We start from the raw sequence: 18,567 nt of genomic DNA, 5'->3' as shown, positions 1-18,567 counted from the left end.
GGCTGGTGCTTCTGATGGTCCTGGCAGGGTTTCGAGGGCTGTTCAGAGATCTTTCACTCATGAATATGGACACTTTGATAATGATTTTTATTTTACCTTTATTTAACTAGGCAAGTCAGTTAAGAACGAATTCTTATTTTCAATGACGGCCTAGGAACAGTGGGTTAACTGCCTTGTTCAGGGGCAGAACGACAGATTTCTACCTTGTCAGCTCGGGGATTTGATCTAACCGCTAGGCTACCTGCCACCCCATAAAGTTGACTTCATAGCTTTTATTGGTAAGGTTCTCAATACAACTTGGGCTGTGGAAAGCAGAGATGCCAGGTTGAAGGTTATTGTGGAGACTGCACAATACATATAGGGGGTAACATATGTTAATGTTGAAATGTTGGTTGACATGCTGAACAATCCTAAAGGTGGAGGGTGTGGTAGAAGTTAGTATGGATTTATTTGGTTTTGAATTGTATTTTCATGGTAGTACAGAATTGGACAGATCATGATTGATTGTACATTCCAGCACAGTAGGTGGCGGCATGCACTTTAAACGTTTTTTTTTCCCTGCCCACCCTGATATCATTGAAGAAGAAAAAGAGCTAGGGTTAAGGTTAGAGCTATGGGTTATGACTTGTTAGGGCTGTAGCCTAATGTATTACAGCTGTAGCCTAATATTCTACAGCTAGATGGAGCTATGTGGTTGTAGGATTTATTTGGCAAGGATTGCCTTGCAAGTAGGTGCAATTCCTTGCACAATAGCTGGAGGCACTGTGTCTCATTTATTGTTGGAGTAACAAGCCAAGAGAGGATCTGCCGCTCGTTTCAATGTAATCCTGTCTCTCCCCGCACACAGTCGTCCGACATGGCGACCATGAAGAAGCTTCTCGGCGGTACAACCAGCATCTGAACTCCATTTGGCTCCACGAAAGCAGCCTAAACTGCGTCTGGAAGTGGATGTAAAATATTTTGTAAATTGGGAATCATACACGTGGATTATCCACACTTTTAAAACAGGGTAAGATTTTATACCATTCATTTCCCTATGTGCAACTTGTTTCAGCAGATTAGAGAAATCGTAGAAGTAGCCTATCCCCAGTTGCCTTGGATTTTTGTAACCGTGTAGCCCGTTTTTAAAGAATGTTAACATTATGCTTCACCATATAGGCTAATTGTCGCAGATAGAACAATCGTTATTACCATCAAGTAGTACATTAATGGAAGAGCTAACCGTGTTTTTGCCCAGTCGTTCTCAACCGAGAGCGGTGGTTAAAAAAAAAACGGCAATAGTCATCCACTACATCAGACGTAACGTTACAACACCAAAATTGAATGGGATATCATCTCATGACCGTAAGACCATAGCCTGTATACAATATTGTTGGCATAAAGGTGTTGGATATACGGCATTTACATAGCCGTGCCTCTTTTGCGATTGAAATAGAAACGTCATCAGTGAGAGTACGTTTTCCATTGTTAGTTAGTTACCCTTGAGGGTAGTTAGTGGCTGGTCAGTTGAGTCGAGGTTATGTATTTGTGTCACACCACGCGTGGTAGCCTAACAACAATGTCTTAAGGATTACTGTACTCCTCAAGACTGCATTATCGTAGCTATGTGCGCAAAATGTCATGAGGACTTTTCAATAACTAATCCAGTTACTGTCTTGCATTCTTAATGGGCAACAATGAAATATAAAAAGCTTGCCGTTTTTGTTTTGGGTGTGCAAACATTTCCTGTATGTTTCCAAATTGGTTAATTTTGATCATCCAAATATGCCTGCGTCAAAACTAGATTTCTTTTTTTGTTGTAATTTTTCCAGAAAGATTACATGGTATGACTCACTGAACTGTCAAACAATTTGCCCCTCCCCCAAAGGTACACTCATGAATCATCTGTATTGTGGATTGTCGTGAAGTTCTGCATACAGTTGAATGCATAGGTTCAAATATGCGAGCCACACCCAGGTATACATGTCTGTGGAGCTGAAGCAAGTTGCTGTCCAGTGGAAATAGGAGTGGGTTTTCTGCACGTCTCAGGTAGACAGTTGGCTGAACAACCCCATCCTCAAGCCCATTCTGCTGGCTGTAATCAAATCCAGCTGTGCAGTTGCAGAAATGGTGCCTGCATGTGTTGGACTGCTCTGAAGGACTCTGTGTGCTGCTGCATACAGACAGAGGAGCCTCTGTTAAAGCCCAAACTGCCTGCCAGCAGCCACAGCGCTATCTTACATGGTCGTTGGGAATTTCAAGCAAACAAGTTCCAAGCTTGGGTAAAACGCCCTGTGAACACTGGTTGGTATGAATATGTTCCCCTGGCATTGTACGCAATAGTATCCTGGGCTGGGTTGGCATACCAGTCATATGTCCAAGCCTGGTTGTCTTCCACAGTAACAACATAGTAGTAACAGAGCTGTGACTGAGTCTCGCTAGCCAAAGACTCCATTCTTATTCAGAGGGCCACATACTGTAGGGCGACACATGGCAGACTGGCCGTTGATTCATGAGCTCAGGGGCAGGGAAGGGTAAGCATCAGTTGAAATAATCATTGTCTGCTCTCTCGTAGCCCTGGGTCTCACTCTGTTGTTTGGCGTGTTTAGCGACAGTGTTTATGGGTTACTTCTGAGCCAAGGGTTTTCAGTCCAATATTAAAATCCCAATGCACATTTGACATAGCGTGGTAGCTTGTAAAACAATACGGGAGTTGACGCTCTCCTTCATGGTTTCTCTTGAAGGGGACAACTCACAGCCGTGCTTGGACTGCATGAGTATCACTATGCTCCTTGTGACCGCAGTGGCAGTGGCTTTCATCTCCCCAAGTGAAGGGTGTCTTCCCTCCCACACTTGTGACCCCTTTGCTGGAACATTCTAACAGCACTCCACCCAGGCCATGGCAGTGTATATTATGGACAGGTGCAGCTGATTTAAAGCATTTGCGCTAAACAAGGTCAGTTGTGTGGTGTGGCACTGTGTTCAGCAACCTCCAACCGTGATGATGATGATGATGTTAAATATTCATTGTGTGTAATGGTGCACTGCCTCCACACTGTAAACAAACGGTTTATTTGATCAGCTCTATGGGGGACTGAGAGGCTGCTAGAAATAAACCGATACGGTCGTTGAACAGATCAACAGTTTTAGCCTCAATTTTCCCCGCTCTTGATGGGTCGGCCAAATTCAAATGTCTTTTGATATGCAATCCTCAGCTTAATCCGAACTTTGAACATTGCGTGTGCACTTCTTCAAGAGTCGGCGAGCCACCACTGTACTGTCTGAATGAGAGCTACCACCACGCTCCAATAACCCATTTTGGTGAGCTCTCAACATGACATCAGCATGCTGGAATGTGTGATAAACAGAGAGTTAAGCAGGGCCTCTGGGGTTGGCTTGAGAGATGGGGGTGGATTGACCCGCTCCTGTTGCCTCAACCCAGAACAAATGATCCTGCAACTGGTCAAAACACATTCCACCACCTAGAGCTAGTCATCCATTGAAAGGAAGTGAGTTAGCCACTGTTCATTCACATGTCCACCTAGGCCTAATTACACTATCTGGATGTTGCATGTGATTTAATATGCCATGCATGGCGATCTCCATGGAAACCGGGCTGTCATACGTAATGAGGAGATCCACACAGCCCAGATGTTATGTCCTTATTAGCAGCTGGATGTCTGTGAACTTGGGACATTCTCTCGCTTGGCTGCTCCTTACTATCTCTGCTGTTTTGTAGTTCACTCACTCTGCCTATATACTGGAACGCCACAGGTCATTTGTCCAAACAAATAGTTTAAAAATCATTTTGAAAGATCTTACAAAGAGTCAATTGTTTCTACTTTTTGATTTTTAGGGACTATCCCTGTTATTGCTTTGTCGAGTGACTTTGAAATCAAGCAACACATTGACAGAGAGAGGGAACTAATTGCTTCTCCCAAAGGCTACAATTATCCCCCATTAGCTTAGAGTGCAAATACCTCATTTGCAATTACGTTGCTAGTCTGACACAAGCTGTGAACTCTCTCCCTGGGACTTCATCTCCTTTTATGTAACCCACCCACCCACCTCCTCTGTTTTCTCTGGGATGGGGGGGGGGGGTCCCACTCCCTAATGCTCAAGTTGTACAATGAATAGTTGAACAGTTGACAGACATGATATGAACTGCATTATTGCCCCACCGACAGGCAAAGATAAGCAAGGTGTGTGTTTGTGTGTGCATGCTATAACCATGTAACCGACGGTTATGGATGAAGACCGTCGTGAAATAATACAAATAATTACGGACAGAAGATGGGACGACCGGGCATTTGTGCACTTAAGTCCGTTTCTGCGGTAAAATGGACTCTTAACAACATGGTGAAAGTTAGTTTCTTGTTTCAGCAAGGAGCAACAATCAAAATTGTTTTTGGTTGCATAGGCAACACCCCCCAAAATGCAGCAGTAGCACACATAGAAATATAATTAATAGAAAGGCCATGGAACCTTTTAACCGTAACAATTTGACCCTGTAAACTCATGGGTACACTTTCCATGGTAAAGTAGAATTTTCATTTCTATTATGTAGACCGATGTGGCTCATGTAATGGAATGTGTTTTTTGTAATGTCAGTTTAGTTGAATGAACAAATCACAGCACATATTGATGGTTCTGACTAGGTGGAATACAACCACGACCGGAAGTGAATTTTTCGTAGCAGGTTAGGGGAATTAGCTAACCCTATGGGTTAGGGTTAGCTAAAATGCGCCTAACCTCCTACGAAAGTCACTTCCGGTCGTAGCTGTACTCCATCTAGTTACAACCCATATTGATGGGTAAACTACATGTCCTTCTTTTACTTCCTGCTTTTACTTCCTGCTTTGCTCTTATGGGGTACACTAGTAATGGCTGCCCATCCACCCGTTTATGCCATCATTGACTTGAATGGGGACACCCTTTCTATTCCTTCTATTTCTATGGCAGCACATGCAGTCAGGAGCGAAGGAGAGCAGAAAATGTGCGTCTAACATTTATTACATTTGAGCTATTTATGACATTTTTGCTATTACGGAGACTGCAGCATTTGGCTGGCCAAATACCGTCATCCAGAATTCCATGACCTTCGCAACCCTGGTGCGTGCGTGAGTACGTACGTGTGAGTGTGTGTTGTACAAAATGTCCCGGGTTCGAGCCCAGTGAGGGACAGGGACGGAACCTACTTTGTTACACGCGTGTATGTGTGTGTGTGTGTGTGTGTGTGTGTGTGACGGTTCTTCTGCCTCCCCTGCAGGCTGTACGGTAGCACAACAGAGCACCATGGTGGAGCCCGAGCACAGAGCATCAGCAGCCCAGCGTCTTGGAGCCCAGGAGACCCTGGGCATCAGCACCCTGGACCCTGGCCACCGGCCTCCAATCATGCCCCCTGGACGCCACGTCTCCATTAAGATACGCATGTTGGACGACACAGAAGAGGTCTTCGACGTCTCGGTGAGTTCTGATTGGCTGTCTGTCTAATTGGCTTATAGTGCACTGTGTTAAGGGTGTAAATGGTGGCATCCTTTTGTCGTCTTTTTATAGCTTTACCATTAAAGCAGTACATCAAAGGAGGGATTTTTTTTTATCCTGACAGCAGTCTGTTGTTAAGGGTTACAGGTTGGCATGGTTACTGTATTAAACTTCAAGGTGCTGAATGCATGAATGAGCCAAGACTGATCAGTGCTGTAAAATGTCTGGGTTCTAACCGGCGTTCTCAACGTCTCTGACTTCAGCTGTTGGTGTGATGAGTAAAGCTTATTACTGTTCTAGTTCTTTGGATGTTGTTGTGTAATTTTACTAAAAAGATATAAGAGCAACTTTTAGAGGACTATCGTCGTTGTCGGGTGAAAACCTCTTATCTCCAAAATGGACATTTTACCATTAACAAACATACACTTTCTAAACTTCAGAAGCTACTGTCTTTTGAGTACATTTTATTGGTCCTAGAGCCATGGAATGTTAAGAGTACATTGAGGAGAGTTACTGCTTTCAAAGCATGTATAAAAAAAAGTGTGAGGTTTTCATCAGACGACATGTGAAAACACCCTTAATGTAAAGTGTTACCCAAGTGGGTGTATGGATTGTGTTTTGTTTATTGAGATACACATTAGTACATCAGGACTAAACTTCCTGGGTTCATACGCTAACACACTGTTATATATTATGAAAGCCAAGGTATGAGACCAACTGCTCTGTCTTGGCCACAGGGGTGGGCAACAATACTTGATCTACAGGGGTGGGCTTGATCTCATTCTAACTATCCCACGGGAGGTTTGAGTACAAAAACACTCCAGGCCACTCTTGAACGTCTAAAACTTAATAGAATGTATGTAGAAATTTTAGTGGAGCTATATGTTTTCAAATAAGTGCAATTTTCTGGCCTGCAAATTGCTTTTGACAAGAAAACAACATAAAGAAATCTGTGCGGACCTCCTCTGAATTTAAATCCTGATGTGGCCTTAGCCCCAAAATGATTCAAATCAAATTGTATTGGTCACACGCAATAACATCTGCTAAATATGTGTGTGTGTAGAGAAATGCTTGTCACAGTGTGCACACCCTATACAGTATGGTTTGGGAAAGGGGACGATTTGTGATGTTTGAATGGGCAGAGATCTGCCATGATAAATTGTGCTTTTCATTACCAGCCTATTTACTTTTGTGGTTATTAAAGATTATCTCTGAGATTGCTTTGCTTTGTGATCCAAATCAGCCAATGCAATATTTTAGCCTAAAATCAAATTTCAGAATAGTCCTAGATTGATGCCTTTCATGTGAAATGTAATCTGCTTGATAATGAATGACTGATGTTCTGAAGACTGCAATATTGTTTGAAGATGTTTTAGAGAATGGTAATGGGGGCTTATTGAAAGTGATGTGAATGTAAATTTAGGACCTTGAGATTTAGCTAACAGACATGTAAATCCCAACACTTCCTGTTGAATTGGACAAAAATAGATTGGTTGTTCTGTTTTTTCTCTCCTAGAGTTCCTCTGAAATTGTGGTATTACTGTAAGGTATACTCTATGACCCTGATATAGCGCTTGAAGTACAGGGTGGAGTTTGGATCAAAACTATGTTATTTTCCTGAGAATAGTCCAACTAGCAATATCCTTTGACCACAGTTCTTCATGCTGGGAGTGAGGGAGCGCGATGGGTAGTGAGAGAGGAGAAGAAGTGACGATGAAGGGAAATGGACACGCAGAGCATTCATTCGAAGGGTATGAATAGAGCTTCATAGTAGAGATGCTTGAAATGGAACCCTGTGACCGACAATATGGACGTGTTTGACGCTAGCTGCTGAGAAACATTGGCAGGTTCCCAACTGCCGTGCGGGGAACAGTCTTGTTCCCACAGCATGCTGTGAGACTTCCTGTACAGACCATGAGGATTGGCTTTTCAGGGAGACATTTCGCTGGTGCTAATGAATGATTTCTATACAGTGCCTTTGGAAAGTATTCTGACCCCCTGACTTTTTCCACATTTTGTTACGTTACAGCCTTATTCTGAAATGTATTAAATATTAGTTTTTTCTCATCAATCTACACACAATACCCCATAATGACAAAGTGAAAACAGAAATACCTTATTTAGATAAGTATTCAGACCTTTTGTTATGAGACTCGAAATGTAGCTCAGGTGCATCCTGTTTCCATTTATCATCCTTGAGATGTTTCTACAACTTGATTGGAGTCCACCTGTGGTAAATTCAATTGATTGGACATGATTTGGAAAGAGACACACCTGTCTATATAAGGTCCCACAGTTGACAGTGCACGTCAGAGCAAAAACCAAGCCACGAGGTCCTGACAGAGCTTGAAAGGATCTGCGGAGAGCAATGGGGAAAAACTCCCCAAATACAGGTGTGCCAAGCTTTGTAGCGTCATACCCAAGAAGACTCAAGGCTGTAATTGCTGTCAAAGGTATTTCAACAAAGTACTGAGTAAAGGGTCTGAATACTTATGTGTGAAATTTGTTATTAATTAAAAAAAATTGCTTTGTCATTATGGGATATTGTGTGTAGATTGAGGGGGGAAAACTATTTAATACATTTTAGAAGGCTGTAACGTAACAAAATGTGGAAAAAGTCAAGGGGTCTGAATACTTTCCGAATGCACTGTATACTCTAAATTACTGACAGAGGCTGCTGTTTTGAAGCCACCTTGCCTCCATCTTGGCACTCCCCCACCAGTGTAAATTTTTTTCGGAAGCTATAGAAATAAATTCATTAATGTCTACATTTTGTTTTTGCCATGTTTATTATATTATTTCACTTTAATGCGTACTTTTAAATTGTATTATGTGAGCTAAACATACAAATAAAGTTCTGTCACCACTACAACAACAACATACTTAAGTACATGTAATTTTGTCCTTGAAACATTTAATTGAAATACTGTAGAATTCCATTCATTCCCATGGAGGTTTGCTTAATCTGGGGAGTGCCAATATGGCTGATCGGTGGCTTCAAAGCCTCTCATCAATACATTGCATCTGCAATCCAGGGTTTATATATGTAATTTGGCGCTAATGTGTAGTGCTCTTGTGTGCTCTTCTACTGTACACTGAGAAACTGACAGGAAAACTCACATTGACATGTCATGAGTGAGCTAGCCTAGCATTCATATCCTAATTTAAAGTCACACCAAAAGCCAATTATTCTTTTGAGAGAATGAAATCACTCACCCTACCCAAATGACACTGCATTTAGCTAACAGGCAATGTGTGACTTTAAATTAGGATATGTATGCTAGGCTAGCTAAATGCAGTGTCATTTGGGTAGAGGGTGAGTCATTTCATTCTCTCAGAGTGGTTGGTTTTAGTTTTAGGAGGTATTTTACTTCCCAGCTCATGACCAAGAGCTTCAGGTCATGCTGTCATTCATGCCTGAAGCTCATTCAGAAGTTTTTTGTCTCTGAATTATAGTATTTTGCATCGTTTTAACCAAATATGAGTGTGAACTCTGGGTCCCATACATTAACGAGCTGCCACCTAGACTCAGGTAAATTTAAGAAGGAGAAGTAGGGCAGTTACGAGGAAAAAGGAGGGAGAGACGACATGTTTCTTCATCCGAAGCAAAAACGCTCTAATTAAAAATGGAAGGGGGTAGTCGTAGTGATTATGCTACACTGTAGGGGTAACACTTTTCTCTGTGTGAGTTACTTCTACAAAGGAGTCTGGATAGTATTCACATACATACATTTATCCTGTTCCCACAATTGGGTAGTGGCCCTCATGCAGCGATGGGTAGTCCTAGCTGGGTGTTATGACTGCTGCAGGGAGGCAGCTGGCACTCTTACAAAAATGTTCCCAAAAGGGTTCTAAGGCTGTACCAAAAGGAGAACCCTTTTTGGTTCCCGGTAGAACCCTTTTTGGTTCCCGGTTGAACCCTCTGTAGAAATGGTTCTACCTAAAACCAAAAATGGTTCTTCAAAGGGTCCTCCTTTGGGGATGATAGCCAAAGAACCCTTTAAGGTTCTAGATAGCTAGACTTAGAAAAAACTGCTGAATTGAATGTAATCGAGTACTCTAACAGACGTCAAAGCTCGATCTTTAACCATATATAATTTTTATTTTTTATTTTTTTCAAATACTAAAAAACGATTTGTAGGAATGTGCTTTGGCTGCCGGAATGTGCAAGTGAATTTTTTTTGTCCTGGAAAAAAATATACAATTATGTCTTGACGACCACGTTAATTTACTTTGACCTTAGGGGAGTAGTACATGTGTATTTGTGGGGCACAAAAAAAAATAAACCAATCCAATCATCACAAAGTTCTTCTCCCTAAATTCCCTTTCCCCTCCTTGTCTCATTCACTAAATTGCATTCTGACCGCTCCCTCCACACACGCGTGCAAAGTGTGCACACAACCTCCCGTTAGGCCTACAGCAATGCCTATTAAAAACCGATCTAACTGATGGGATACACAAGCTACATTCCTTGCCAAATGACAACAGTTTTATCATAAATTCAAAATGGACTGGTTGATTGAAGTAGGAAAATATGTGTTCCAGCAACGAGCGGCAGTTTTGGAATAATTGTGTCCCGTCTATTTTCCGCTTAGGCTACTTTGCAAACTGCTAGAGCCATTTCTAATTGGTTAGCCTATGCCCCCTAAACAGAGACGTTCCACACTGAAAATATGCAAAAACATTAGTTTGATAAAGACAAAGAGCGTATTTTCGTCAGAATCACGATGCCTGAAGCCTGCAGCGTGACGCCCTTAATTGCATCAATAACTTCCTGCAGTCCCCTCCCCCACCCTCCTGTAATTGACTATGCCTATTGGTCCTTCTCACTCTGAAGCTTCAAGAAAGGGGGAGGGGGGGCTGCACAGATTTAAATGCAAATGTTCTTGGCTTCAGCAGCACTGATGGTGATGAATTTGATCACTGCAGTAATAAGGGAACATGATCGCTGAATCATTCCTATTGCAGTGAGACAGGCTGCGTTCTCTCTACTGGAGAGGCTCAAGATGTTTAGGATGTCAGTCCCACTGGCCCAATGTCAGCCCACCCTTCCTAGACAATTAGATTATGGCGATTTGTGTATTTCATTACAGGAGCATCGAGTTCAGGCAATGAAATAGGAATCTGCGGTAGGATTTATATTCATAGTGACTGATCGGTGAGAAATGTTTTCTATTTCACTGATCTGCATGTAAAAACCCAACCACCTCTGTGAAAATCGATCCCTTTCCTGTTCCTCTGGTATAAACTTCCAGCCCGTCAGACAAGGTATTGTATTGTAGGGAAACAAAAGGAGCATTAGAGTGGGTCACATAACCTGCTGCGACCTACTTAGTGCTCCCTCTGGCTGGGAACTAAACTGTTGTCCCCTGTGGCTGATTCGTCACACCTTGATGAGCACTCTTTTGTGGCCTTATGAAGGCCTTTAGTATGCACCAACCGAGAGCAGATCTGATCTGACCGGCCCAGAGCTAACACTACTGTGAGTCATACAAGGGACCTGTGCTTTCCAAACATATGAAGTGAACCTTTATATAGAGTCATGTGTTCATATCAGTAACCAAAGTTTTCTGGCCAGATATAACATGTCTTTGGACGAGTGACGGATGGATGTTCAGTCTGAAGGTGCCAATGGCAGTGGTTGTCTTGTTGGCTGTGATCTCTGTTGGGCTAACATGTCGTTGAGGAATGGGGATTGACAGACTGAGAGCCCCATTCTCATTTGTCAGGATGAGAGAGACAGTCAAGCTCTATTAACTCCTGACACCTAAACGTTACTGGGATGTTACTGGAGAAAACAGAAACCCTGGCAGTTAATGTGGAATGTTCTGTGTGGTTCTCTCTTCTCTCTGCTGTATATCTTTCCCTTCTGTCTCACACTCTCTCTGTATTAGTGATGGGGGGGGGAAACATAGTTACATATCACAATATTATTTTTTGTGTTATATTGTATAGTTTTGACAATACTGCAATATTATTTTTGCAGTAGTTGGCTGTACCTGCACCAAAACTCCTTCGTAGCTTGTCCTCCATCTTCTTTTTAAATAGGGAGACCGTTTGTTTTCAGCACTTTTATCTCTGACTGATCAAAACTAATTTTCTCATGGCTCTCTGTCCCTCTGCAGCAGACATATGGTGAGGAATATGTTTGAACAAATTCGTTTTTCAACCACTCCACAAATTTCTTGTTAACAAACTATAGTTTTGGCAAGTTGGTTAGGACATCTACTTTGTGCATGACAAAATACATTTTTACAACAATCGTTTACAGACAGATTATTTAACTTGTAATTCACTGTATCACAATTCCAGTGGGTCAGAAGTTTACATACACTAAGTTGACTGTGCCTTTAAACAGCTTGGAAAATTCCAGGAAAGGATGTCATGGCTTTAGAAGCTTCTGATAGGCTAATTGACATCATTTGAGTCAATTGCAGGTGTACCTGTGGATGTATTCCAAGGCCTACCTTCAAACTCAGTGCTTTGCTTGACATCATGGGAAAATCAAAAGAAATCAGCCAAGTCCTCAGAAAGAAAATTGTAGACCTCCACAAGTCTGGTTCATCCTTAGGAGCAATTTCCAAACGCCTGAAGGTACCAAGCTCATCTGTACAAACAATAGTACACAAGTATAAACACCATGGGACCACGCAGCCATCATACCGCTCAGGAAGGAGACGCGTTCTGTCTCCTAGAGATGAAGGTACTTTGGTGCGAAAAGCAAATCAATCCCAAAACAACTGCAAAGGACCTTATAAAGATGCTGGAGGAAACGGGTACAAAAGTATCTATATCCACAGTAAAACAAGTCCTATATCGACATAACCTGAAAGGCCGCTCACAAGGAAGAAGCCACTACTACAAAACCGCCATAAAAAAGCCAGACTATGATTTGCAACTGCACATGGGGTCAAAGATCGTACTTTTTGGAGAAATGTCCTCTGGTCTGATGAAACAAAAATAGAACTGTTTGGCCATAATGACCATCGTTATGTTTGGAGGAAAAATGCTTGCAAGCCGAAGAACAACATCCCAACCGTGAAGCAAGGGGGTGGCAGCATCATGTTGTGGGGGTGCTTTGCTGCAGGAGGGACTGGTGCACTTCACAAAATAGATGGCATCATGAGGTAGGAAAATTATGTGGATATATTGAAGCAACATCTCAAGACATCAGTCAGAAAGTTAAAGCTTGATAGCAATTGGGTCTTCCAAATGGACAATGACCACACGCATACTTCCGAAGTTGTGTCAAAATGGCTAAAGGACAACAAAGTCAAGGTATTGGAGTGGCCATCACAAAGGCCTGACCTCAATCCCATAGAAAATTTGTGGGCAGAACTGAAAAAGCGGGTGCGAGCAAGGAGGCCTACAAACCTGACTCAGTTACACCAGCTCTGTCAGGAGGAATGGGCCAAAATTCACCCAACTTATGTGGGAAGCAGGTGGAGGGCTACCTGAAACGTTTGACCTAAGTTAAACAATTTAAAGGCAATGCTACCAAATACTAATTGAGTATATGTACATTTCTGACCCACTGGGAATGTGATGAAAAAAATAAAAGCTGAAATAAATCATTCTCTCCACTATTATTCTGACATTTACGTTCTTTAAATAAAGTGGTGATCCTAACTGACCTAAGACAGGGAATCTTTACTAGGATTAAACGTCAGGAATTGTGAAACTGAGTTTAAATGTATTTGGCTAAGGTGTATGTAAACTTCTCACTTCAACTGTATGTATGTAACATGCATACATGTGTTAAACAAATTCTTCAAAGTAACCACCCTTTGCCTTGATGACCGCTTTGCACACTCTTGGCGTTCTCTCATCCAGCTTTGCCTGGAATGCTTTTTCCAACAGTCTTGAAGGAGTACCCACATGCTGAGTTGGCTGCTTTTCCTTCACTCTGCGGTCCAACTCTTCTTTTTTTTTAATTATTATTATTACGTTTTTTTGCGCCATACGGTTTCTTAAAGGCCCACCTAGGTCTCGTTCAGACAAGACTGAATTTACACCAAGATCACAGTAAATGCAAATTGTGTGGATGTTAATATAGCAAAAGCTCATTTGCGCTCAAGCCATAATGCATTATACATCAGCGGCACGTTGTTTCATGAATGTACTACTAATCACAGTGAAGGGGAAGAAACTCACTGCTGTTGCCTGGCGCTAATCCTGTGAACAGCCACAGACAATCCTGTCTAGCTTTAGCTTCTGCTCCATAACATTGACTTAGATCACTGGGCTAGGATTAAGATGGATTCTTGTTTCTATATGCTGTGTGGTAAACTCTGTTTGTACCCCTATATCTCAGTTGATTTCATTTATCCTCTAGCATCGTTAGGGTTGCAAAGGGAGGGTATATTACTTGAAACTTCAAAGTCTACTGGTAAACTACCAGAAGTTTGGTATCTTTCAAGGATTTTATGTAATCCCCCACAAGACATCTAGTGGCCCTGATTCAGAGGGGCTGTGTTAAATGCGGAAGACACATTTCGGTTGAATACATTCAGTCGTACAACTGACTAGGTATCCCCCTTTCCCTTTTGGATACTTCAGATTATCACAGGTGTCTGTAATTATCTCTGGCCTTATCACATGTAAATATATAAAATAATTATGATTTTTTTTAAATACAAAAATAGAATGACAAAGCTGTAGAACATGATCCTGAATATAAATCGTCAACTTAGTGAATACCATTGGTGTTTAATATAAGGGTTTCAGCATTAATTAAAAAAATATATATTTTAGTGTATGTATTTGTTGTCTATGTTTTTTGGCATCAAACTGGTGGCACTTGTGAAGAAAAGTCAATAGTTGGAAGATTGAAAATAATTGAGTTAATTGAAAATAATGCCGTTGTTGATTAGACGTTTTTTTTCGTTAATTAGGCTATTTTCTCTAAAACCATATGGTCTATCTACTAGAAACTCATGGACAATATGGACACCGATATAAAAAATGAATACTATATATGTTATTCTAGTATAAATAACCAAAGTTACAATGGATTGTCATAAATGTTACATTTCATTTCCAAAATTACTGAAGATTCAGTTAACTTTTGTAAATTATCGTTATCTTTGCAACCCTAAACATCGTACTTCACACTTCCTTCCCACAGGAGTTAATGGAGTGATGGTTGAAATGGATATGGTTGCCCCATAATAGTGTACACAGTGGTCAGTTTATTAAGTACACCCATCTAGTACTGGGTCGGACCTCCCTTTGCCTCCAGAACAGCCTGAATTCTTTAGGGCCTGGATTCTAGAAGGTGTCGGAAACGTTTTGCTCAATTGGTATCAAGGGACCTAACGTGTAGCAGGAAAACATTCCCCACGCCAGTACACCACTGCCACCAGGCTGTACCGTTGACACCAGGTAGGATGGGTCCATGGACTCATGCTGCTTACACCAAATCCTGATTCTGCCATCAGCATGACGCAAAAGTGACCAGGATTCGTCAGACCAGGCAATGTTTTTCCACTCCGCTATTGTCCAATGTTGGTGATCACATGCCCACTGGAGCCACTTCTTCTTGTGTTTAGCTGATAGGAGTGGAACCCAGTGTGGTCGTCTGCTGCAATAGCCAATCCGTGACAAGGACCAATGAGTTGTGCTTTCCGAGATGCCGTTCTTCACACCACTGTTGTACTGTGCCGTTATTTGTCTGTTTGTGGCCCGCCTGTTAGCTTGCATGGTTCTTGTCATTCTCCTTTGACTTCTCATCAGGACTGTCGCTGACTGGATGTCTTTTGTTTCTAATATACTGTATCTGGCGCGCCTGGCACCGACGATCATAGCATGCTCAAAGTCGCTTAGATCACTCGTTTTGCCCATTCTAATGTTCAATTGAACAGTAACTGAATGCCTCGATGCCTGTCTGCCTGCTCTATATAGCAAGCCACGGCCACGTGATTCACTGTCTAGGAGCAATCCATTTTTTGTGCTGGCCAATGAGTGTATAACATTAATGTAATATTGGTGTTTCTCAACCCATTTTAGGGTGCATTTAACACTCAGATTAGTCTAGGGATTGTGTCCTTGGGATATGACCCCCCCCCCCCTTTGAAGGAGGTCCGAGGTAAACTCATCCATTCACACGGTTGTGTGTGTTGAATGTCTGTTAATACCACTCTACTCTGTAACCCCTCTCTCCACTCCATCTCTGAAGTTGTATTCCCCTTTTTTTCTGCCTGAGACATTTATAATCAGTAATTTGTTACTAAAGCACAAATGTGTAAATCAGATCATACAAATGTTAGAAAATGCTAGATGAGATCATTAGGCTGTCCAGTGGTTTGATGTGTTTACAATCGCAAAACATTTTCTTCTTTAGTTCTCATGTCTATTAATAGAAATATCTGACCTAATGTAGCAAAACGGATCCTTCCATTTCTAATATTAGTCTGTTTGTAGATATCATCTTGTATAACACTTCCATTTCCCATTATATCAAATGTCTTCAGTATGGGTACTCATTCCATTTACATAAATCTTCATTGAAATTCCCAGACTGAGAATCAAGAGCAGGACAGACCACCAAGGCTACAGCACACGTTCTAGTGACCTGTATTTAACATGACTGGCGCCAACCATAGCTAGGCTAACTGGTCCTGAAGAGACACACTCACCACCATCCGCACACAATCATTCATTGAAATGGAAAGCAAGGGCATTAAGCAGCTCCAGCAGGCCTTATTGTCAGGTTAATGGTAACAAGGGCTTGCTTCAGCAGTGACTTAATGAGTGGAAACATGATGAAGGGGCACCTTTTGAGAGGGAGCTGGTTCTGGTCCTGGCCTGGCAGCTACAGTATGGAGACCAGCAGCCTTAGTTCTCACTGACCCGCCATGCTGACGTTAGAGCAGGGCCGTATTAAAATGTCTAGGATCAGTCTTGCCTTATACAGTGGCTTGCGAAAGTATTCACCCCCTTGGCATTTTTCCTTTTTTTGTTGCCTTACAAACTGGAATTAAAATAGATTTTTTTTGGGGGGGGGGTTGTATAATTTTGATTTATACAACATGCCTACCACTTTGAAGATGCAAAATATTTTTTATTGTGAAACAAACAAGAAATAAGAGAAAAAAAACAACTTGAGCGTGCATAACTATTCACCCCCTCAAAGTCAATACTTTGTAGAGACACCTTTTGCAGCAATTACAGCTGCAAGTCTCTTGGGATATGTCTCTATAAGCTTGGCACATCTAGCCACTGGCATTTTTGCCCATTCTTCAAGGCAAAACTGCTCCAGCTCCTTCAAGTTGGATGGGTTTTGCTGGTGTACAGCACTCTTTAAGTCATACCACAGATTCTCAATTGGATTGAGTTCTGGGCTTTGACTAGGCCATTCCAAGTTCCCCCTTAAACCACTCTAGTGTTGCTTTAGCAGTATGCTAAGGGTCATTGTTTTGCTGGAAGGTGAACCTCCATCCTAGTCTCAAATCTCTGGAAGACTGAAACAGGCTTCCCTCAAGAATTTCCCTGTATTTAGGACCATCCATCATTCCTTCAATTCTGACCAGTTCCCCAGTCCCTGCCAATGGAAAAACATCCCCACAGCATGATGCTGCCACCACCATGCTTCACTGTGGGGATGGTGTTCTTGGGGTGATGAGAGGTGTTGGGTTTGTGCCAGACAAAGCATTTTCCTTGATGTCCAAAAAGCTCAATTTTAGTCTCATCTGGCCAGAGTACCTTCTTCAACATGTTTTGGGAGTCTCCCACATGCCTTTTAGCAAACACCAAACGTGTTTGCTTATTTTTTTTTCTTTAAGCAATGGCTTTTTTTCTGGCCACTCTTCCATAAAGCCCAGCTCGGTGGAGTGTATGGCTTAGTGGTCCTATGGACAGATACTCCAATCTCCGCTGTGGAGCTTTGCAGCTCCTTCAGGGTTATCTTTGGTCTCTTTGTTGCCTCTCTGATTAATGCCCTCCTTGGCTGGTCTGTGAGTTTTGGTTTGTTGTGGTGCCATATTCTTTCAATTTTTTTCAAAGTTTCAGATATTTTGTTATTACTCTGTACTTCTCCACAACTGCGTCCCTGACCTGTTTGGAGAGCTCCTTGGTCTTCATGGTGCCGCTTGCTTGGTGGTGCCCCTCGCTTAGAGGTGTTGCAGACTCTGGGGCTTTTCAGAACAGGTGTGTGTATATACAGTTGAAGTCGGAAGTTTACATACCTTAGCCAAATACATTTAAACTCAGTTTTTCACAATTCCTGACATTTAATCCTAGTAAAAATTCCCTGGCTTAGGTCAGTTAGGATCACCACTTTATTTTAAGAATGTGAAATGTCAGAATAATAGAAGAGGGATTTATTTAAGATTTTATTTTTTTCATCACATTCCCAGTGGGTCAGAAGATTACATACACTCAATTAGTATTTGGTAGCATTGCCTTTAAATTCTTTAACTTGGGTCAAATGTTTCAGGCCTTCCACCAGCTTCCCACATAAGTTGGGTGAATTTTGGCCCATTCCTCCTGACAGAGCTGGTGTAACTGAGTCAGGTTTGTAGGCCTCCTTGCTCGCACACACTTTCAGTTCTGCTCACAGGATTGAGGTCAGGGCTTTGTGATGGCCACTCCAATACCTTGACTTTGTTGTCCTTAAGCCATTTTGCCACAACTTCGGAAGTATGCTTGGGGTCATTGTCCATTTGGAAGACCCATTTGCGACCAAGCTTTAACTTCCTGACTGATGTCTTGAGATGTTGCTTCAGTATATCCACATAATTTTCCTCCCTCATGATGCCATCTATTTTGTGAAGTGCACCAGTCCCTCCTGCAGCAAAGCACCCCCACAACATGATGCTGCCACGCCCGTGTTTCACGTTTGGGATGGTGTTCTTCGGCTTGCAAGCATCCCCCTTTTTCCTCCAAACATAACGATGGTCATTATGGCCAAACAGTTCTATTTTTGTTTCATCAGACCAGAGGACATTTCTCCAGAAAGTACGATCTTTGTCCCCATGTGCAGTTGCAAACCGTAGTCTGGCTTTTTTATGGCGGTTTTGGAGCAGTGGCTTCTTCCTTGCTGAGCGGCCTTTCAGGTTATGTCGATATAAGACTCGTTTTACTGTGGATATAGATACTTTTGAA

General features: G+C 42.1%; 1 protein-coding gene across 8 annotated transcripts in view; it reads left to right on the top strand.

The window, feature by feature from the left end:
• The first annotated feature begins 778 nt into the window (after positions 1 to 778).
• The window catches only part of LOC106586263 (FERM, ARHGEF and pleckstrin domain-containing protein 1), a 74,113-nt gene continuing 56,324 nt past the window's right edge, over positions 779 to 18,567 (top strand). For all 8 annotated transcript variants that reach the window (XM_014173359.2, XM_014173363.2, XM_045707766.1 and 5 more), the window contains exons 1-2: positions 779 to 1,009; positions 5,249 to 5,445. In XM_014173359.2, the coding sequence (XP_014028834.1) occupies positions 5,275 to 5,445 (171 nt within the window). In that variant the 5' untranslated portion in view covers positions 779 to 1,009; positions 5,249 to 5,274. The remainder of the gene's footprint in view (positions 1,010 to 5,248; positions 5,446 to 18,567) is intronic.

This window comes from Salmo salar, chromosome ssa25, assembly GCF_905237065.1.
Source record: "Salmo salar chromosome ssa25, Ssal_v3.1, whole genome shotgun sequence".
Classification (NCBI taxonomy): Eukaryota; Metazoa; Chordata; class Actinopteri; order Salmoniformes; family Salmonidae; genus Salmo; species Salmo salar.
This window is presented reverse-complemented; position numbering and strand designations above follow the sequence as displayed.